Below are 22140 nucleotides of genomic sequence, written 5' to 3'. Positions count from 1 at the left end.
AAGTATTGGACTAACGGTTGAAATAAACGGGTGGCACTAGCTACCATAAATTACAAGAGAAATAGTTTTAGTTTAACTGCCTATCCTAATAAAAGTTGATTCTAGTAAGGTCTAATCCATATTTTCATCTTCTATTTGTGCTTCAGATATTTCTACGACGAATGAACTCAAATCCTCCGTCTTTTCTGAAATGATAGGAGTCGTCCCAATAGGGAATGAAATGGGTTTTGGCTGACGGTAGATTCTTTCACTAGCATCTGTATCGAAATGTCTAAAATGTTTGACAGAATTGCTTTTGATGACGAGAATATTCACGTTACTTCCGCTATAGAGATCATTATAGATCCCTGCCCTGATCGCTGCTGAAACTAATTCTACACACTCATTCTCTGTTAGGCCATCTCTATATCTTGCTTCCAATATCGATCTCGCACACAGTGAACCGCTCCCCATGGACGTGAAAGGCAACTGCATAATACAACCATTTGCTGAAACTTGAAATACATAATTTCCGGTAGAATCAGACCCTGCAACTATTAAATGGGCACCAACATAACCTTGATATTTATATAAGTGATTACTAAGCATAGAAACTGCATTCGCCACTCTGGGTTTTCGATTCATTTGTAGTTTCTGTAACTCTAGATTCCCTTCAATAAGAGAAGTCACATGATCAAGGTCAGCAGCCGTTCCTGCCCCAGCAGCAAAGATATTGTCTGAAAGCCGATGTATCTTGTCACAATCCTTATCTGCAACTATAGGGCCATTGGTTGCTCTAGTATCTGCGCCAAGAACTACGCAATCATTACAAGCAACCCCCACGATTGTGGTGCCAGTCTTAACCATTGTCAATTCATTTGTATCACATATGGAAGGGCCAGTTCCAATATGATTGTCAAATAAGAACCCATTGGTTGATCTTTCGAAGAAATAAGTATTTAAGTAGGTATTCATTTTAATTCGGCTTTTTTGTTTGTAATAAATTAGAAATTTTATTATGAGGGTATATACATAAAGCGCCAATAAATAACTAGTTACAAACAGTGTGTAAGGATTTCAAGATGATTGGATGAATAATACCTAAACTAACGCATTCCAAATATTTTGAGCTCGACTTCTTTTTTTCGCCATTTATCTGGTATGAAATTGCAAGGAGCAGACTTATTAAATACACGATATTGGCCGAATCATATATATTACTGCACCTTTCGAGTATTGAAATTACCTCAAGTATACGGGGCCTGAAAACTATCTCTTCGCAATATAGTATTGACCAGACAATTGAACAACTCATATTTATTTCTAAAATATATTTCAAGTGACTATTCTGAATAATATTGGTATTGTATTTTTCCAATGCTTTTCTAAATGTTTTTTCTGACTCACCATATTTTTTTTGATAAAATTGTAAAACTCCATATTCATTCAGCACTATAGGATTATCGGGGAATTGTGCTATAGAACTTCTAATATTGAGCATTGCCATGTTATAATTATTGCTTTTCAAGTATTCTACACCTTTATATAGAGTTCCATAACAGCTTCCTTTCCATTGATCTTGAATATGGGAGTAAACGATAATTGCTTGCGTGCTATTATTATTTAGTGAAAGTGAATGTGCAAGTAATAGATGAGCTTCGTAAAACCCAGGCTCAATTTCTATTACTTTTCTAAAAAGATGTGCAGACTTTGAATATATTGATTGTTTGTAATAGTAACACCCCATTGTAAAAATGGAAAGTGGAGATGAAGGTATTTTTTCATCAAGAACATTTGAAACTGTCAAAATGTACCCAGAGTCATAAATTGTTGAAATCATTTGCATGATAATGTAAATTTCACAGTCTAAATGACTAGATACATCAAAAATATGTGTTTTTAGTGAATTAATACTAATCTTGTTAAAATTAACCATTGAGTAAATCTTATCTTTTAAAAATATCATCTTTTTAGAATAAATAGGTATAGTCATCAAAAATTTATTTAAGGGGATTTTTGAGTTTAAAGAATATAAATTTGTGTCTTCCTTAAAATTATTATTGAAATTATCTATCATTTGAGAGTAATTATGCATTATTCTGTACCAAACAACCGTTGAAATCCAAGAGTAACGTTTAGGAACAATATCCTTCCATTGTTTGAAAATTTCAATTTTTTCATTTACTGTATATTTATGTGAACAAAATACCACTTCTAAAGATACAACATTTATTGGATCATCATTTAATAATACACTTGTGTAAATTTTACTGCACTCATCAAACGAATTATTTAATTCATAAATTCGAGCTTTAACTAATAAAACTCGGATTCTCAATTGTTTTAGAAACAGTTTTTTTTTATTATCTGCCTCTACACTCAGTGCATGCTTAATTTTTTCCAATATCAAATTTGATGTTTCAATACTATTTAAATATTTCCCCATGAGAAACTCGCTTTCTGATCTATATGTTAAAAGTTTTAGTTTGCTTGAGCAATAATTATTACCTTCAATAAAGATATTCTGCGTAATTCTAATAATAGCGGAATAATCTGCCAAATAAAATAAGCATTCACACCATCTTAAAATGTCGCAAGTATCCAATGGTTTGATGAGTTGCAATATTGTACAATATTTTTCGCCCCTTCTCCAATTCCTAATTTCGATTGATCGATCTATTAGCAACCTAAAATATTCCGATAGTTGCAAGTTGAAAAAGAATTTAGGGTGGCTTTGAGAACTTGCTTCGATTATATTAACTTTATGCAATTCGATGCTCATATCAGCTTTAGCTATGTATTTTAATTCACACAAGTAGCAAATTGGCGCTCCTATTTGGATTGAAAAAAAAAATTAAAAAAAAATAAGTGAATATGACAAATAATATATTTCAAACAAGAAGTTGGAATGACCATTTAAATAATCAAAATATATTAAAAGGGAAGTTTAGTTCAAATGAAAGAGATATAATTAATAATTCGGTAAAAGAATACATTAAGTCTCAACACTGGAATTGGGATGAAGGATTAGATAATTTATTCTCAACTAGAGGACGAAAAAAAGATAGGCATTGGCCAATTATTGGAGAATCTCTACCAAACAGGTCTCTTCAATCAATATATTACTGTGCAAAAAGGATGTTAATGCGAGGAAAAAAAGGAAAGTGGACAAGAGAAGAAGAGCAAGAACTTATTAAACTTGTTAATGAGCATGGAAAGAAGTGGAGCATGTTTGTAGAATTTATTGGAAGATCAGCTGCCTCTATTAGGGATAAATGGCGTGATTTACATACAAAAGTCGGTGAAAACAACCTTGATGATTCAAGATGCAGTTTAAACAGTAATTCCCAGCATGAAAAACTGCTTAAATCAAAAATGCCATTCGTTATTGATGTGTTTGTACTTTATTGCATCGAACATTATACAGGTAAATTTCTTCCGTTCAAAGGGATTTCATGGAAGGCAATTATTGAGTCTTTTTGTTCTCCTAATTTTCCTAAAGAATATATTAGTTTTTGGAAAAAATGTTGCAGAAAAATAAATAAAAAGTTGGGTGTTCATCTTCAACCCATTAATGGAGTAGATCTATCAAATTATTATGGAAAAATAAGTCAAGGTCAAATACGCCTAAGATATGTTTCCTCTCTCTATCCAAAGCTTAAATCTATTCAAGGCGAGCAGACCCGTTCTCTCATTTCGAATACGTTTTCTCAAGCTGTAAAGTATCTTTATGAAACTAGATACAATTATTCACATATCGATGAAATTAAATATAACGATTGGCCGAAGCTCCTTTCTGCACATATCCCTCTTACAACTCTCTGGTCAAGAATCAGATTGGCATTAACTAGAATTACAAAAAAAAATATGCACATTTCTGATAGAATTTCTATATTATATGAGCGGCTTAGAAATAAACAATTGCAATGCCAGGATTTAGACTCAATTGATTCCACAGACTCAAAATTCCTTTTAGAAGATGAAGGAGATTATGCTAATGAAAATATTGATCAGTGTTCTTATTTTCATGTAGATACTAAAAGACTACGTAAAATTGTTGTTAAACTATTGAGAACTCAATCAAAGCGTGAGAAAAGATCGAAAAATACGAGTAGATTACAGAAAGAGTATAGCTCACTACAACAGGTATTTCATTCAGAGGGTTATATTACTTAATCATTGTTTATTTCAAAAAGCGAAAATAAACGACCCCGATGGGACTCGAACCCACAACCTTTGGTTCCGAAGACCAACGTCATATCCATTAGACGACGAGGCCGCGTCTCCATCGCCGTCTGTTTACAAAGGTATAGTTATTTGTGATGGCACAATATTACAAGAGCAACAACTTTTTGGTATTAAACCATCACAACCGTTCTTATATTGGCAATATACTAGACTATCTAGTCCAATCTCTCAAAAAATTCGTTTAGTAGTTCCAAACCCAATGTATGGCTTGGTTGCAATTTCCTATTGTTATCATAGAAACTTGAGTAGTAAATTACCAACTTCTAATTTTTTTTTTTTTCTACAAAGTACTTGCGCGTAGTGAAAAATTAACAATTGAGGGGAAAATGAGTAAAGAACTAATGATTCCACGAGAATGCTTTGAAATAACATCTGAACAGAAATTCACCAATTATGCCGCAGGTGAGAACTTCGATAGTATTAAAAGTGAAGACTGGGTAATTGTTTCAGGATTTCCAAGACATTTGATAAGTCTAATTAGACCAAAGCTAGAATATGAAATTGGGCCAATAGATTATTGGATAAATGGATATGCAAAGGAAGGGCATGATGTATATTTTGTGAGCTTTAGAAATAATAAAATACTACAGAAATCACTACAATTTAATGAGACAATAATTTTTGGAAATTTAATTGCAATCTCTCCATGCTTCAATAATATTTCTGCAAAAATAAGCAAAATTCAAGAAATGAGTATCCCAAAAGAAGAATATTACAACCAATCAAACATAAAAGTTCAGATGTGTTAGTTCTTTTCAATCAGACTCTTTATAGCTAAGTAATCATTGCAATATCCCTTAATCTCGTCCAAAAGATGTTCAATATTTTCCTCTATTGTATCTGATCTCTTCATATCTTTTTTGACGTTTTCCAAAAGAATCTCCTGAAAATTGTGTTTCTCAATGATTTTATCGTAACTTATTACTTTTCCCAAATTTACTCCGCCATAATTAGCACCGTTTTTTGATGAAAGAATTCGATCTTCAAAAAATGTTAGTGAAATAAATAACAAATCTTCAATCTGTTTAAAATTCAATTTGTCAAGTTGATCTTTTGGAGTGCTGATTAGTGTATTCTGTAGTTCCATTAGATATAAACTCCATATGTTTAGTATAGTAAATAACTGAAATCTGATAAAAACGTTTTGCTCAAGCCTATTAAGTTCAGCCAATTCGTTGTTATCACAAATATCACTTTCAACTCCATGCTTAATTCCAACAATTTTGTTGATTAAATCGCCAGGTCTATACTCATCCCAATGTTCAGGTTTTTGCCTACCACGAAATAATACAAATGTTGGAGTTGCTCTTACTGTGGGTGAAAGTTCGTGCAAATCATTTCTTTCAATGTTATACCTAGCAAATTGTATTTTTGTTGAGTTTCTCAGCTTGTTCGCTAATGAATTGATCAATGGTCTAATAAGAAAACACATTAAGCAGTAATCATCATAGTACATAAGCAATAATGGGTTGTTTTTATCACTTGCATTTATTACATCATTTTCAAAAGTATTATAGGATATGTTCTTGACAACTGATGAATGATTATTTAATATATTCTCTGATTTGGGAATAAAGAATGATTTTATTTTTTCAATAGAATCATAGCTCCTAAAATTTAAATCAATATTAGAAACTATGTTACCATATCCCTTATAAAGGCTAACATTGGGTACACTTTTACTGCAAAAATCTTCCTCAACATAATAGATTTTAATATCCAATTTATTCAATTCTTCACTCTTAATTTGCCTAATTAATTCTTTAATAAAAGCATTTCTATTAACTTTAGTCCCTTTCATTACATTTATAACTATCATGTTCTTAGATATTGAACTTAAAAATTTAATTTCATGTTCAGATATCCCCTTTATACTCAATTTTTTGTTTGTATTTTGATAACAATATCCGGCGAATAAGGCAATAGATGTAGAAATGGAAAAAACTGCATAACGGAGGCGAAAGCAATATTTATTTCTAAATGAATCCAACCAATTTCTATTAAGTGCGTTATTTGTGAAGTATTTTTCTTTAAGTATTCTCCTAACTGGGTTAAAAAGCATAATAAACTTTCTTTTATCAAAAAACATCCTTTAAATAAAGTCGCGGTTTGATTAGTTGAAAATTATAGGTCAAGATTTAAATAAATTAATAAAAATCAATAATTCCTTGGAATTTTTATAAAACTTAATTAAGATACTAAAAAATTGATCAGTGAACTATATTTATCCTTAAGTAATTGTAATCATATAAAACTAAGATTTTGGATAAGTCGTTTTTTCTGAATTTGAATCGGCATTTAGTTTTTTACAATTGCAGCAACTAATATTTGGTATTTTGTTGTTAGTAGCTTCAATAATATTTTTAATGTCCTCATTAAGTCCTGCTATTTTAAATAATTGAATAATGTCAACGTCTATTCCAAACCTAACTCTCCATAATTCACTTATTTCAATTATATTCGGGTATTTATTATTATTGTGTTTTATTTTGAATTGACTAATTATTTCAATTAATATAACCTTTAAAATATGTTCTAACAGTTTGTTTCTATTCAAAGAAGAATTGTTTTGCACCTTATAATTGCCGTTTGTTTGTAGGCAATCTTTAAAACCTCCATTTTCCTTTCTATATATGGATTTTTCGTCAAACCCTAAGTACCATTCTTCCGTCTTTAACGATTTTAGAGAGCTTTTAGATATACATGCTTCTGTAAAAATTGGAATACTATATAGGTATTTTCTAATTGCAAGCATTAAATCTCTTTTTAGTGGAGACTGAATACTTCCACAAGTATTTTTCTTATCTGTTCCATTTAAATAAATTTCGTTTGTCAATCTAGAACATCTAGATAATAAAATTAATTTTTGGTGTAGCCTGTATTGATCAGAATTTTCTATATTATAATTTTTTTTTTCAAGTAGGCTTACGAGCATATACTCCAATTTATTACAGCAATTTGGAATCTCTTCTTTATTAAATATTTCCAACACTTCAACAACATCTTGAAAATTCCGGTTGTGAAGTGCTTCAACAATATTCCAGTTTTGGTTCCTAATATATTTGAACAATAGTTGCTTCGTGTGAATTCCGTGAACAGCAATCCATGAATACTTAACTTTATAATTGAAAAAAGTTATTGCAAAAGGTTTGAATGATATAATTTCGGTAACTTCATCTAAAGTAATAGGACCGCATATGCGAATAAGTGACCACCCTGAAATTGTGGCAGCCGGAATTCCTTGAATTTCAAAGAACCATGCTGCCATAGTAGCAGTATAAGGATCGGTATAATACAACAAAAGAAAACCTTTATTTAAAATGTCAAGCCTAGATGGTGTGTAGCCACTTGAAAAAATAATACTTGACAGGTCAATAGTAATGCTAAGATAGTTTATTGCAACCAAGCTTGATTTTAATTGCTGAGAAGCTTCACTTCTTGTATTAGTGGGAGTTATACTCTTTCTAAGAGAGGGTTTCATTTAGACAAAAAATTATGAAAGATCTAACTAATATAACATTTATAGATATATTCTATAGGTCGGTATCCAATTTGTTCTCCCCAGTTCAATCATTATAGCTAATATTGTCTTCTCGTATTAGAGAAATATTGCGCTAATATTTTTTGCATTTTTTTGCGAGTTTATAAATCCACCTTTCAAGTAATTTATTAGAATATTTACATAACTTAACACCACACATTGGGTTTTCAAGCGGAGTATCTAAATTTAATTCAATTGAGTGTTTCCAAATTTCTAAAAATGACTCTCTTAGTAATTTCAATGCATTCAGCTCATTGCTACTCAAGAAGCAATCCTCTTTATTATTAATAGGTTTGAAACTAATAGATATACTTTTTAGTTCCAGGCCAAAATTGTAATAATTAGCATCGTTAGATAGACTTGTTTCATTAATTGAAAATGTAATGTTTTCACTACTAAGCTCCTTAATAAAAATCATTTCTGGATTATCCCTTTGTATATTGGCAATTTGTTGCATTAAAGTATGAAAAATTGACCTGTCAATTAGTGTCCAGTGAATTTTATGAAGAATTGAATGTATTTGTTTAGCTAGTGTGCTTTTTATGCAAATTGGGAAATCAACTTTTGGTGTTGTACTGTAAGTGTTATTTTTAGCTGGTGATCTATTTGGAATGATTTTAACATAAAGTTGATAATTATTATTTATTAAATAAGAAGTAAATTCTGGAAGTTTTATTGAAACATGAAGATTGCATTTTCCATTATAAGAAATAAACTCATTCTTATTATTGAAAAATAAATTGACTAAAACATCACTAAATAAATTATCATGATCGATCCGTGCCATAGGTCTTGATGTAAAACTTTCCTTTTGCTTGAATATATTTTTTAGAGGTAATTGCAGACATACTACGCTTGACAATATATTTTCGTGACTATAGAAGCATTGGGTTTCACTATTGGTCTGTGAATACATAGTAATTTTCCAAATAGGTAATAACTCATTTAATGTACTTAACGCACCTTTGTGAGTAATAATACGGTCTGGTATTCTTAGAATTTCATTGTTTATTTTTTCAATAAAAGGTTTTAGCATACATAACCTTTTATATATTGAAATTAGTAATTCGTTTTTTGATGCCTCGTTTATTCGAAATGATCTTGCATTTAGAGTCTCACTAGTTGAAGCCATGCTATATGATTGTGAAATATTAATATATTGTATATTATCAGAATAATTTTTTTGTATGCAAAAAATTATATTTGTTAGACTATCTAAATTCTTTAATACATTAACATATTGTTTGTTTATTAAATCCCATTTTTCATTATTTAAGTAATTCCTCACCTCTATTTTCATATTTTCTATTTCTCTATTAGATGTTGAAATGTAAAACTTTTCTGCATTTGATGTGAAACTGCCTACCTCATCTGAAAATAAGGGCAAGCCATCATTTAATATTCGCTCAATCCTCGAAGAGTTGTTTCTTAAAGATGGTTCGGCACCGATTCTCAGATTGTTTATTTTTTTGCAAATTAAATCTTGGTTCATTTGACTCAAATAAAAACAGTTTGCGGTAAGCTGGACAAAGGAATAAGAGGGGATCATGCAGAAATAATTATAATAAAAATAAAAGTAACACTAAACTTGAGCCTAAAATTTGTTCTAAACTAATAATCATCAGATTCATCAAGGGAATCTATTCCATCAAATATGTCAAGTTCCTCCCTGAAGTTTTTGGAAAGAGTACTGAAATCGTTAGGTTTTTTTTTTTGCTGAGACTTTTCTCTTTCTTCCTTTTCTCTAGTTAATAACTGTGCGTCAACTTTTTTTTTCAAAGTTTTTAAGTCCTTTAAGTCCAATTTTTGAAAAATCTCATTTAAACAAATATCAACGAATCGAAGCCAAGCTGGGCTTTTAGCCAATGCTGGTTTGATACATTCTGCAATTTTAAATGCAGTACTTTCAACCTTCGCATAAGAATTTAAATTCAAATTACTAAGTGCATCCTGCTGATTACTTAAGTTCGAGATTGTATGAGATGAATTGTTTCCCGGAAGTTTACCGGTAGCTTTGCGTACTTCTACAAAACCATCAAATAGATCGTCCATTACGTTTCCATCCATTTCTTCAACGAGTTCTTGGCACCTTCTTTGTTCTTCATAATCACTTAAACGCTTGTTTGAAGTTGAAGATGCAGAAATTTTATTCGAATTTGTCGGATATTCAGAATTATTATTAAAAGAATCTTCATTATCACTATTTAACAAATCCTCCCAGTTATCAACAACTGGTATATCCTTGGTTTGAGTCATCAAATCAGATTCTTTAATAAAATTAGATATTTTATTATTAATTGAAGAATAACTTACCCCAGTTCTCCATTTTGTATTAAATCATTATTTTTGCTGTAGACGTGGGCATTTATTCAAAAAAAAAAAATATATATTTTAAAAAATCATATTTTTGAAAACATTAGTGAACATTTTGTTGAGACCAATTGTAAATTTGCGGTCATAATTGATCAATTTTTTAAAAAATAGATTTAATCTTTTATTGGAATATTTTATTTGTCCTATATTTAGAAAATATTATTTCTAAAGTTAGTGTAGTTCCAGAAAATTGGTTCATAATTAATTGTTTCTTGCAATCTTGTATGTAAGAAAAATGTGTAGTTTTACTTTGAAAAATTAGGTGATTTGTGTATAAAGGTACCGGTGTCTAGTATTACAACTTTTTGGATTAAAATTTTTTTACAGTGCAATTAACAAGTTCGTAAAAATGCCAATGGATCAAGCGAATATTCCCGAAATTATTGCATTGGCAAATAAGTAGCTTCCAGTAGCTTAATTCTGAAGAGAAATATCATAAATGATTGAGATATCGGTATTTTGAATTTCAATGTTTTTAAATATATTTCAATTTGTTTGTCAAACAATTTACCTTGATGTACATAAATTGCGTCGTAATGCATAGTCTAACAAACAGAAAAAAGGTAATATGAAATTGCAAATGACCAAGAATTCTTATACGGGCTAATATGGCCACCAACGGATTTCCAAGCAAGTAATATACCTCAATAAATGCAAAACCCAAAAATAACAATAGTTATTCTTTTACAAAGCGTGTATGTCCATCAAAAAAAAAATATACGGAATCCTTAAACAAATTGTGTATTCGTTAATTTTTGCCAAAACTATCCTTAAAGTTGCTGAAAGTCCGTTGAGTTCAATTAACACTAAATTAGATTAAATATAATTTCAATAGAATAGTTGTAATTTACCTTTGAACAATGTTAATTTTTCGCTAGCAAACGGCTTGTTTTATTTCCTTCAACCCAAAAGCGGAAAATCATGAATTGAAAAAAAATGAATTATAAAAAATCTTTGAATCAAGTCGGTGATCTACAAAATTATTTATTACGCACCTTGTGCTTTAAGAAACTAATGATCTACCTGCAGATAATAAAATGAAGTTCAGTTTTAGGAATAATGGATTGGATGCAAATTATAAACTTCCAAACTTAAAAATAAAAAAAAAACCAAAAACCTTTAGGACTGTTGATTCTATACAACTTTATATGATTTTTAAAATTCATTTTGCATAGCTCTTTGTATCTTCTAAATACTCACTAAGTTACTTTTGGCGAAGAGTTTGAACAAATAAATTTGAAATATGGATAAATAAAACTCATTCCTTCTTCCAATTTTTAAAGTACATCACGGAATTCTTATTTGTTTGCTCATGTTTTTTTCTAATATATTTACGATATGCGGTTTGAATCCTAATTGCGCATGCTTCTAACACTAATTCAGGTCCATATTCCACAGACCATCTTTTGAATAAAATATTGTTCTTCTGCCTAAATACATTTTTTGTTGCAAATTCAATAAATTCATCACTGCTTTTATTTACAATTTTTGAAGAATCATTATCTTTTTTTTTATCTTTAACTTTTCTTTTATTTTGAAATTCTTTATCAATATTTGAGAATTGGGTTTTCAACATATTTACTGCGTTTTCTATTTCAATTCTTTTCTTTTCGTAAGATATTGAAGTAAAATTTGTATTTAGTTTTTGTAAAATTGGTTTGTTAATCGTTTCTGTATTATGTAGGCTAATATTTTCATTGATGGACTTTCTAACTATTAACTCTTTGTTTAATTCATTGTCGGGTGAGTATCTAAATATTCTAGATACATCTGATTTGATCAGAGAAAAGTAATGTTTCAGAGATTTAAACTTCTCAAATTTTCTTGTAATGACACTTTTATTTGCACATTCTTGATCAATTTCAAATAACCGTAATAGGTTATTTTCCGCAAAGTATCCCTTTATTATCCAGCTCATCATAACAATACTATTATATGGGCCTCTAATCACATTATTATCATCTAAATATTCCCATTGTAGAGGAACAAAATCATGAAGCTGTTCTTGAATATTTTTTTGATTAATTTCCAATTTCTGAACAGTACTTTTTTTTGAGGCATCGTAAGACAAAATACCTTTTTTATAAACATCTTTAACTTTTATGTTCTGATTAATATTTTTCATAATTAGAGGTTTGGAATTAAAAAAAATTCTTAGAATGCCAATTGTGCATTCTTCGCCTTTCTTCCTATATTCTTTAATAGCAAAAACATCATGGTCGGGAATTCTATGTATAAAATAAAATGAGTTTTTTGATAAGAGGTGATTTTCGGAAACTTTAATAACTACCTCGCCTACTTCAAACATCTCTGTTGATTCAATCGCTGTATTGTTCGTGGCCCAAATTGTGATTCTTAATTGAAGAACTGTTAATAAAAAATTTTCGAAACCAATTTTATTATATAAGTTATAAAACTGCTTGGCCATATTTGAAACCCATACAGGTAGCTTCAGATTGAAACATATATCTTGGTTTATAGCACATTCTTTAATAATACCATTTATTTCAGTGGAAAAGATATCATAAGTCGTTTGTATTGGAGTATCTGTGATTGTGTACCAGTTAGTAAGAAATTGAGTTTTCTCAAATTCGTCTGTGTCTGAATCATTATCATCGAAAATATGCTGCGTTTGCTTACTGAATTCCTGCAAACTGTTTTCTAAAGTAAACGATGGCTCAATATCAAAAGCAAGTGAAAAAAATCTGCAATCGATGCGATTATCATCACTAATCGTAACTTTTATGGAGCCTAGATATATAGATAATTCAATATAATAAATATTTTGATCTCTTGATAACTTGAATTCTCCAAACATTTTAATATTAATTAATAGATTTACTCAAGTTGTAAAAATGTTTGGCGCGACTAAGTAATATATATAATCAAGGAACTTAAGATTTGGGGCAATTTAACAAGAAAATCAGCTAACACAGCGTCTAAATCAATTTAGGGCAAATTTGTAAGAATAGATTATTTTTCTTCATCTATGTTTCATGCATGTGTAATGATAAAAAAATATATATATGGGCCGCGCCAGTAAGAGGCGGTTTTCTACTTATATTAGACATTTTGTGCTAAGACGTGATTTTTTTGTTTGTCTCAATTGGGCATAATTGGTCAATTTATAATTGATATTTGAAAGATGTCACTGCAAATGATGGATCAGGATTTTCAACACATCCTTCGTATTATGAATACGAATGTTGATGGGCGTCAAAAGATTATGTATGCTCTTACAGCTATCAAGGGTATAGGTAGACGCTTTTCTAATATTGTTTGTAAAAAGGCTGATGTGAATTTATCAAAAAGGGCAGGTCAATTGTCTCAGGAAGAAATAAACAGAATTGTAGCAATTGTTGCGAATCCTTTACAATTCAATATTCCCTCTTACATGCTCAATAGACAAAAGGATGTCAAGGATGGAAAATATAAGCATATTACTTCAAATAATTTAGAGGCTTCTCTACGTGAGGATTTGGAGCGTCTTAAGAAAATTAGAAGCCATAGAGGTCTTCGTCATCATTGGGGAGTTAGAGTTAGAGGTCAACATACTAAAACTACTGGTCGTGGTAGCAGGGCAGCTGCAGCTGCAAAAAAGAGGTAAAATCTACTCTACCCTAATATTTGTTAATGGGAATTTGTTTGAATATTTAATGACCATAAATAGCTTGATATTTACTCCAACACTACTATTTTAGTGTATTCTAATTATTTTATGCCTCACTTTGATTTTGGCTTATGTAATTTATTTCGCGTTTACACATTGCCCCTGTGAACCAGCAACTTACTCCCCATAATAATATTGGGGTAACTATAACGAATGTGACAATGTACCAAGCTATAGGGTCGTGTTCAATTCCGGTAAGAAGGTTCATACCGAATATTCCTTAGAAAATTAATTAATTTATTCTTGTTTTTTCTTCTCGTTCTTACCTGTAATTACTGAGGTAATGCTACATGATAGCGTAAGTAAAGAGATCTTTAGGTTTGTATACATATACTCATTTCTCTGGAAGTCTAGGTACAACTTCGATAATTCGTCGCTGAATGTTATTGAGGATTTAACTTCGGTTAATTCTTTGGATGCCAAGTATATGGCCGGGATATAACAATGTAGAATATCTTCCCACTCTTCGATGCAAATAACCAATTTATTTCCGTCATTGTTCCTATTTTGCTTGATCTCTTCCAAAATTTCCGTTAGGCAATCTATTAATATAGAAATGCTAATTTCTAATGTCTAAATAACGAAATTAGTATTTTATGTAATTTCAAGAAGAAAAACTTACGCTTACTGACTTAGATATCATTTTCTTATTAGTAAAGTCATTAAATGTAAACCTCCAAGGATACTTATACCATTTACTACTTTTTATTAATATATTAGAACTTTTTAATACTTCATTTTTTGTATAATTAATATTATCAATCAATTCTTTATTTAATATTTCTAATATGAGTTCAATGCATATAGCAGCGAAGGAATGGGAATAATAGTCTTTGTTGATTGACGGAATAAACCTATAATTGTAAATATCAATATTTTTTTCTTGTGGGGTGTTCGAAATGGAACATTCAATTGACCCCTGTCTTTTATCATCCTGAGAGTTATCTAGAGTATTTACATCTGTATATGTACTTAATGCTGAATTAGAGAGTGTATGATCTGTTTCATCAAAATTATTAACGCGAACGCATTCCAAAGTAGAGTTATAATTGCAATTTTCTACTAAAGGAGAAATGAATTCTTTGCTGATGCCATCTGCAAATGAAACTTTAGTACTGGGGGTATTATTATCAACTGAAATATTATACCCTGTACACTCTAACAACCTTTCAATAATCTCTATTGTCTTAATATGTTCAGGATTCAAAATCCACACATCTCTACATGCAATAATCACACTTGTGACAGACATTTTAATAATGATCTTTCCGCTGCATTTAATTATTGGTTTCAATCCACACAAATTCTGGTTAATAAATAAATACTCATCTATAGAAATATCAAGTAATTTACAACATTCTTTCCTAGTAACAAATATTTTCTTGGGTTTTTGGTTGTTTTGCGGATTAGGAATATGAAAAATTGATATTTTATCCATAATGTCTATGCAACCATATGGATTATAGTTTTCTTTCAAATCTCCATTTGAACAAAAGATATTGCATTCTGCCTTTTTCATACATGGGAACAATACATTTTTATTTATACTCATTTTTTCGTACAAATTCTCATTACTTATTTCGTGTAAGAGTTTATTAAGTCACAAAACTGTTGGAAAACTTACATATTCATTCGAAAATTCACATTCTTTTTAAAAAATCGCGATGAAAAAAAGGGGTCCAAAAACTTATTTACGTGTTAATTATTAATTGCACGTCACAATGCATTAGCGGTAGCCACTAATTTTTTTTTTATTTACGTGTTTTTCAAAGCTAAATTTAAATTTTCAGTGGAAATGTATATTTTAATTTAATAACACATAAACTAGATGAAAGATTTATCGTTGCTTTTTGATTAATAGTAAAATATACGCATTAATATTATATAGTTTGTAGATGAATTCTAGTAGTAGTCTATTAAAATACATTTGAGATATTTAACCTTTATGTTAAAACATTCAAAAAAAAAAAGAATAAAATACTCCACTATTTATTATTATTAACTTTTTTTGCGCGCAAGATTTATTTATCTAGAATAGAAATAAATTTCTATGTTAACTAATCAGGAGGAAATTGAAAATTCGCTTATTGGGACTCTACTTGGGGTTTCATTGTTTGATACTGACAATCCAATTGAAAACCCATTAACAAAACGAGTATTCTTGAGTGAATACAGAAACGAATTGTTAATTCAAGAAAAGAAAATAACATTTTTGTTTGATGATCTTGAAAATATCATTTTTCACAGATTGAAGATTTTTTTTTCAGCATCAGATAGTAAATCTAGAATTAAAGCATATCAGTTTTTAGTTGATTCATATAACAAATTTATTAACGAGAGCTCAGTGCCCAAGAAAATTGAAATTAATGATAGGATTTTGAAGCTTGCTCAATTTTTCCCTAAATATTGTGCATTAATAATTCAATGCCCTGAACTGTTTGAAATAGTAAGCAATACCAATGATTGTGCAATTTCAGATCTTTTCGAGATTTCGGTTCCGAATTCATTCTTTTCCACATTGGCACAAGAAATGGAGATGAATGATTCTAAGTTGTTTGCTTGCATTTTCACCGAGTATATTGAAAAACAAATTGGTATTCTCAAACAAAGAAAGTTTACAGACTTAAAACTTCACCCCATAAAAAATATTATTTTCCTTAGCCAATTCAAACAAACTGCATTCATTTTAACGCAAACTCCCTCCTTTATTAAATTCTCCATTGCAAATCAAGAAACAAAGGTTTCATCCGGCTTAATTCAACAGCAAGATTCTCTTTTGGGATGTATTATTAGCCCAAATCCAATAGATAAAGACTTCAAAACAAACGAAAACCCTACGCTTACCAAATATTTTTCTGGACTATTGTCTAAGACTCATACATATATTAACCAAAGTAAGGTGCTGATTAAGCAAGACCTTTCATTAGTATATGAACAATCAGTTTTAGTTATAAAAAATCTACTTAAGGCAAATACGGAATGTAGAAGAATGGTAATAAAATGGATGGGAATTATATGTACTTCAAATGAGAATAAATTAAAAATATACAATTCAATACCTGATTTATCAGTTTTCGGGAATACACAAAACTCAAGAGAAGTCCAAAACAACCTACGCTCTCTTATATTGAGAACTTCTGGTATTTTAACAAATGGGTTTTCAATTAATTATTTGCATATAGTATTGAGGTTATTACAGCCAGTGAAAATTGAAAAAGTTTCTGAGTTAGACTGTTTATTTCATGTTTATGGCCGATTTGACCAATTAAATGATGTTGGTGGTGAAATTCACGGCATTCTAGGTGATTTAGTGAATGATGCAACTTTAGGTGAGAAAGATCAAATTGAAATAGCCTTAAATCTAGCGAGAAGGAAATTGATTCATTTTAATGAAGGAGATCTCAAATATCAAGACTTTATCAAGTTTCCAACTCAGATATTCTGGATTTCATGTAAATCAATCAAGTGCTTTTTGCAGCCTGTATTATTGGAATATGAAAATATTCTAAATGATATCAATGAATATAGAAGCGGATTTACACCTGGACATAGGTATAAGAATGACCAACATCTTGAAAAATTAAGTGGCGAAGCCTTATTATTGGAATGTACAGTTTTCTACCAAAATACAATTTCCACATTTTGGCATTTTTTATCAGTATTTATTCATTTCATTTTCAGAACAATTTACTCTTTTGATGAAAATGGAGTTGAGAATTGCGATTGGAATATGTTACTGGCTTCTAAACAAGGCCGAATCACTTTGGCATTGAAGTCTATTGCTCTACCTAGAAAACCTTCACCTCAGTTTTCATCGTTACCTTCTAGTTTAATTGAAGATATATTATCAGTTACTGAACTAATGCTGAGGATAAAGGGGAATGATGAAATTTTTATTGGGGTTGATTTTGATTCGTACATTTCATTTATTGTTTTTATAATAAATAATGGAAGTTATTTTAGAAACCCTCATATTAGATGCCAAAGAGGTGTGGTTGGGTTACACTACCTTCTTCAGATTCATCAATTTAGGCATCGGATAGAGAGCAGTGATTTTACTGCAGAATATATTCTTCCAGCTTTAATTTCTCTTTTTAATGATGTGCAGAAGTCACCTTATTATGATCGGTTTTCGTTAAGACTACCTATTATAATGTTATTTGAATCTTTGTTAAAGATAGATTTGCACAGGAAAAGGCTACAAATATTTGTTAAACAAAGAGATGAGTCATTTACGAAGTTTATTCATTTACTTGTTTCCGATCTGAACTATCTACTTGAAGAAGGTCTTTCGATGCTGGCAGAAATTAAAAAGAGAGAGTCTAGGTCTAAACAAGCCCCTCTTGCTGCCGATAGTGGCAATGCCGAACCTGGTAGCTCCAACTCGGAGGCAAACAGTTTTACTCAGGAAGGAATAGAGAGTACAATTGAAGAAATGCCGGTCGAAAGGTTAGAGCATGCATGCAAAGGTTATATGCAACTTTCACATGCATCTGCGAGTTTATTGCAAAAAATTACTGAATATTACACTCATGAAATACTGGACTCTCCATTAATACTACCTCAAATAGTAACTTGTTTAAATTGTACACTTGATCGGTTAGTGGGGCCTAAGTGCTTGGAATTGAAAGTAAGTAATTTTGAGGTTTATAACTTTAACCCAAGACAGCTATTGGCTAACGTTTGTATGACATACGTCACTCTTGCATTTAATATCAAAGTTGAGGGCGAAGGAATAAAAAAAGATGTTTCTAAAATATTGATTTCAGAAGTAACGAATGAACAGAGGTATTTTAAGATTCCTACCTTTATAAAGGCGTACAAAATTGCTCGAAGAGAAGGTTTAATGAATAAAAGTAAATCCGAGGATTTTAATCAACTTATCAAGTGTTTACAGAAAGAGCTTGAAGAGAATGAAGCTGGACAAGGTATAGCTAATCTAGATGAAACAGACATACCAGAAGAGTTTCTGGATCCAATTATGCAAGATATTATGCAGGATCCTGTATTGCTACCTACATCTTCAAAAATAATGGATAGGAAAGTAATTGAGCGAATATTAATATCCGATGGTGTAGACCCATTCAATAGGCTTCCGCTTTCAAAGGATGAATTAATACCTCAAACATGCCTTAAAGAGAAAATAAAATTATTTTTAGAAAGCTTGAATGATTCATGATTTTCGGTTGAGTAATATATTGACAAAAAAAAGTTTCAGAGCAGATAATAGTTAATTTCGATCAATTTACTTAGATCATTTCTCAGAACGTTCCCGAAGGTATGATCATGACATTAAAAAAAATATAAATGAGATTTTAGTATTTCCCCTAAATTTTGATAATTTTTTTATATTTTTAGATGATTTACTCGTTTCTTAATCTTAACAATTACTCAGTATATATTTATGTAATTGTAACTACAAATATTAATAACTGATCTTAATCTTAATTTACGTTTGGCTTAGAACAATTTTGTGACTAGTTGGTTACTGGCCAATTTGTCTATTATTCAAACTCATTTTTAATTCATAACACATTTTCCAATAAAAAACCTGTGTAAAAATTTTCAATTTTAAATATTTTACACATTTTTCAAGGCATGCCGCATTGTTAAATTATTTCTTTTTAAAATGGATAATTATGACTATTTCAGAATCGGAGTCTATAAAGAACATTTCAGTCCCAGAGCATAAAGCTTATTGTTTTAATTCATGGCCTCTAGAGTACCGTCGAGTCAAACTTTACGAAGTAAATCCTGAAAATGGTAACTGGATTGATTGTGGAACTGGCTTTTTAAAATTAAATAAGGGTAATGATAAGTTTAATCTTGTGGTAAGCTTTTTGTAAAATTAAATATTTATTCCATTGACTTCCTTTAGGTTTTGAGTGATGAAGATCCAAATTTTGGGAAAGAAATCCACTCACAAAGAAAGAACACTGGCGATTTACTTGAAATTGATAACATAGTTAAGTTAGTAAACACCCCCATTGATTTAAATCGCGAATATTGCCACCAGAAGGAGAGTATTATTACTTGGCAGGATGGGCTAAATTCAGATCTATACAGAGCATTAAGTTTCCAACATTCAGAAAGTTGTAATTCAATTTGGAGCATAATCACTTCTTTAGTTCCTCATTTGTGCGTTGACCTTCTAGAAGGAGAATTGCCCGAAGAAAGTACTAACTACATGGTATTGGATAGGCCAACCTCAAATAACATAGATCAAATAATAGATGATCTTGAGTTGGACTCCAATATCCTTAACTCCGAAAATATTGTCATGGATGTTTTAAGTAGAGAATTTTTGGATTCACTCTTTAACTTAATGGAGGAGTTTGAACAAAACTCTGATATAATTGGATTACATAAAATATTTCAAGTTATTCGTAGAATAATAGTTCTTTATAGCAGTTTCAATGAAGTATTTGAGACTTTGCTGAGTGATGAATATTATTTAAAATTTTTTAAAGCATGCGAATATGATGAATCATTGGAAAATTATAAAATAAAATTTTCTCACAAGAAATTTTTAGAAAATGTTAAATTTCATAGTGTTGTTCCTTTACCAGAAGTTCGAACTATTCATCTTAATTATAGATTAATGTATTTGAGAGATGTCGTTATGCCTAGGCATCTTGATGAGCAAAGTCTTCAAAAAATAGCAACGATAATAAATAATAATTTCTCATCAATAATTAGTATGATAATAACCACTAGTGATATTTGGAAATATCTTAAAGAAAATATACAGAAAAATTTTCTTGTTGCGAAATTTATTCATGCGGTTTTGACAGTTTTGAAACAAAACCCATTGCTTTCTGTTTATGAAAGACATCAAGTATTTATCCATCTTAAAGCTAACAATATTTTAAGTGAATTTTATGGCTATTTGAACGAGAATTGTATTGGAGCTAAACAAATGTTGGAATTATCTTCTTCAAATGATGTTTGTAAAAACATTTCAAGTAATGCTGATTTATCGCTTTTATATTACTCTAATATAATGCCAATTGACTTAGCAGTTGAGGTTTACTCAATGGTTTGTGAAATAAATCCAGGTCTACTGAGACACGCTATTCACGAATCCACTTCACAATATTTTAAAGTTCATAAAGAAACTAATCTACATAGCTCAGAAATCGGTGAAAATTTATACATTGACAGTGGGATCCAACGAAATCCAGAAGAAAGCCTTGAAGAAGTAGTAAATTTATCTAACGGATCTAATAATTTCCACTCATTATGGGCGACTCTATGCGAAATTTTTATTAATTCAAGGAGTGAAAGTGTACAAGTGCAAATTTGCACAATTTTTAAACGAATATTGGACCCGAAAACTATGGATGTTCCAGAAAGAGATGACTCGCTTTCTTTATTTTATGACATGGGCATACTAGACAAATTAATAGATAATTTACTCAATGAATCTCGAATTTTTACCGAATTTAACCCACTATATTCCGCGAGGGTATTATTTTGCGATATTCTTGCAACTTGTGTACAAGAACACAATTACAGAATTAAATACAAAATACTTCAAAACCAATTACCACAAAAATTGTTACGTATTGCCACTCGCCCATTCCACAAAATTTTTTCTATTTCAGTTGTTAAATTTTTAAGGACTTGCCTTGGAACTCGAGATGACTTTTATTATCGTTTGTTCACCAAATATGATATTTTTAAATACATTTTTTTAATTATGGGGCAATTAAAAGTACCTAGAAATAGAGGAGAAGGATCGATTTTGGAAAGTGTGATAATTGAAATGCTTGATTTTATATGTAGAAACAATATTCAGTTAATTATGAAATATTTACTGGAAAACTATATTATTGTAATTCGGAATTTAAATTTTAAGGCATCAAAAGGTTCTAAATGTAGAGTTTTTTCTAGAATACTTGAATCATTTAGTGCAATGTCGAAGGCTGCTTCATCTGTAAATAGCTGCGAAGAAATGAGTTTGAATATTTTATCATCAGCTAATACAGACTTAAATATGACCGCAGAACAAAATGAAAAATCGTCCCATTTAATTTATGAAAAAAGAAAAGCTCAAAAACAAAAATTTCAATGTTTGGATAGATTATCTAGTAGTGTTGGCAGTTTCAACAGTAATATTATGAAAGAAACGGAAGATCTTAAACCCAAAACTGTCGATCAAATTGATGTAATACCTAAAAAGGAGGTATCTGAAATATTTGAGAATGACTTTGATAGTTTTCACAAATACAATAACGAACAAGAAAAAAGACTTATTCGTAGAAAAAAAATTGAAATACAACTAAAACTTAGTTTATAAGTCGGAAAACAGAGGGATCCGTATATG

The 22140-nt window shown here is 30.1% G+C and overlaps 12 protein-coding genes across 12 annotated transcripts; 4 read left to right on the top strand and 8 right to left on the bottom strand.

The window, feature by feature from the left end:
• Nucleotides 1–111: 111 nt before the first annotated feature.
• On the bottom strand, nucleotides 112–954 carry cubi_01063 (PUP1 proteasome subunit Beta type NTN hydrolase fold; the record flags this gene model as incomplete). Its single annotated transcript, XM_029018075.1, has 1 exon — nucleotides 112–954. One exon carries the CDS (start codon nucleotides 952–954, stop codon nucleotides 112–114), a length of 843 nt encoding a protein of 280 aa, XP_028875412.1.
• A 76-nt stretch (nucleotides 955–1030) lies between these two features.
• Nucleotides 1031–2761, bottom strand: cubi_01062 (uncharacterized protein; the record flags this gene model as incomplete). Its single annotated transcript, XM_029018074.1, has 1 exon — nucleotides 1031–2761. One exon carries the CDS (start codon nucleotides 2759–2761, stop codon nucleotides 1031–1033), a length of 1731 nt encoding a protein of 576 aa, XP_028875411.1.
• Nucleotides 2762–2853: 92 nt separating this feature from the next.
• Nucleotides 2854–4155, top strand: cubi_01061 (MYB domain-containing protein; the record flags this gene model as incomplete). Its single annotated transcript, XM_029018073.1, has 1 exon — nucleotides 2854–4155. One exon carries the CDS (start codon nucleotides 2854–2856, stop codon nucleotides 4153–4155), a length of 1302 nt encoding a protein of 433 aa, XP_028875410.1.
• Nucleotides 4156–4972: 817 nt separating this feature from the next.
• On the bottom strand, nucleotides 4973–6316 carry cubi_01060 (uncharacterized protein; the record flags this gene model as incomplete). The annotated part of the gene is made up of 1 exon (XM_029018072.1): nucleotides 4973–6316. One exon carries the CDS (start codon nucleotides 6314–6316, stop codon nucleotides 4973–4975), a length of 1344 nt encoding a protein of 447 aa, XP_028875409.1.
• Nucleotides 6317–6481: 165 nt separating this feature from the next.
• On the bottom strand, nucleotides 6482–7708 carry cubi_01059 (uncharacterized protein; the record flags this gene model as incomplete). Its single annotated transcript, XM_029018071.1, has 1 exon — nucleotides 6482–7708. The coding sequence occupies one exon, from the start codon at nucleotides 7706–7708 to the stop codon at nucleotides 6482–6484; it is 1227 nt and encodes a 408-aa protein (XP_028875408.1).
• Nucleotides 7709–7841: 133 nt separating this feature from the next.
• cubi_01058 (uncharacterized protein) lies at nucleotides 7842–9260 on the bottom strand (the record flags this gene model as incomplete). The annotated part of the gene is made up of 1 exon (XM_029018070.1): nucleotides 7842–9260. The coding sequence occupies one exon, from the start codon at nucleotides 9258–9260 to the stop codon at nucleotides 7842–7844; it is 1419 nt and encodes a 472-aa protein (XP_028875407.1).
• A 119-nt stretch (nucleotides 9261–9379) lies between these two features.
• Nucleotides 9380–10024, bottom strand: cubi_01057 (uncharacterized protein; the record flags this gene model as incomplete). Its single annotated transcript, XM_029018069.1, has 1 exon — nucleotides 9380–10024. One exon carries the CDS (start codon nucleotides 10022–10024, stop codon nucleotides 9380–9382), a length of 645 nt encoding a protein of 214 aa, XP_028875406.1.
• Nucleotides 10025–11399: 1375 nt separating this feature from the next.
• cubi_01056 (uncharacterized protein) lies at nucleotides 11400–12959 on the bottom strand (the record flags this gene model as incomplete). The annotated part of the gene is made up of 1 exon (XM_029018068.1): nucleotides 11400–12959. One exon carries the CDS (start codon nucleotides 12957–12959, stop codon nucleotides 11400–11402), a length of 1560 nt encoding a protein of 519 aa, XP_028875405.1.
• A 327-nt stretch (nucleotides 12960–13286) lies between these two features.
• Nucleotides 13287–13748, top strand: cubi_01055 (ribosomal protein; the record flags this gene model as incomplete). The annotated part of the gene is made up of 1 exon (XM_029018067.1): nucleotides 13287–13748. One exon carries the CDS (start codon nucleotides 13287–13289, stop codon nucleotides 13746–13748), a length of 462 nt encoding a protein of 153 aa, XP_028875404.1.
• Nucleotides 13749–13857: 109 nt separating this feature from the next.
• On the bottom strand, nucleotides 13858–15363 carry cubi_01054 (uncharacterized protein; the record flags this gene model as incomplete). Its single annotated transcript, XM_029018066.1, has 3 exons — nucleotides 13858–14030; nucleotides 14078–14384; nucleotides 14434–15363. The coding sequence occupies 3 exons, from the start codon at nucleotides 15361–15363 to the stop codon at nucleotides 13858–13860; spliced, it is 1410 nt and encodes a 469-aa protein (XP_028875403.1).
• A 498-nt stretch (nucleotides 15364–15861) lies between these two features.
• cubi_01053 (ubiquitin-fusion degadation-2 family protein) lies at nucleotides 15862–18990 on the top strand (the record flags this gene model as incomplete). Its single annotated transcript, XM_029018065.1, has 1 exon — nucleotides 15862–18990. One exon carries the CDS (start codon nucleotides 15862–15864, stop codon nucleotides 18988–18990), a length of 3129 nt encoding a protein of 1042 aa, XP_028875402.1.
• Nucleotides 18991–19450: 460 nt separating this feature from the next.
• cubi_01052 (uncharacterized protein) lies at nucleotides 19451–22113 on the top strand (the record flags this gene model as incomplete). The annotated part of the gene is made up of 2 exons (XM_029018064.1): nucleotides 19451–19642; nucleotides 19690–22113. The coding sequence occupies 2 exons, from the start codon at nucleotides 19451–19453 to the stop codon at nucleotides 22111–22113; spliced, it is 2616 nt and encodes an 871-aa protein (XP_028875401.1).
• Between the last annotated feature and the right edge of the window lie 27 nt (nucleotides 22114–22140).

Source organism: Cryptosporidium ubiquitum (assembly GCF_001865345.1).
Source record: "Cryptosporidium ubiquitum isolate 39726 chromosome Unknown contig_16, whole genome shotgun sequence".
In the NCBI taxonomy this organism is placed as follows: Eukaryota; Apicomplexa; class Conoidasida; order Eucoccidiorida; family Cryptosporidiidae; genus Cryptosporidium; species Cryptosporidium ubiquitum.
The sequence above is the reverse complement of the archived record's forward strand: the minus strand, read 5'-3'. Positions and strand labels throughout refer to the sequence as shown.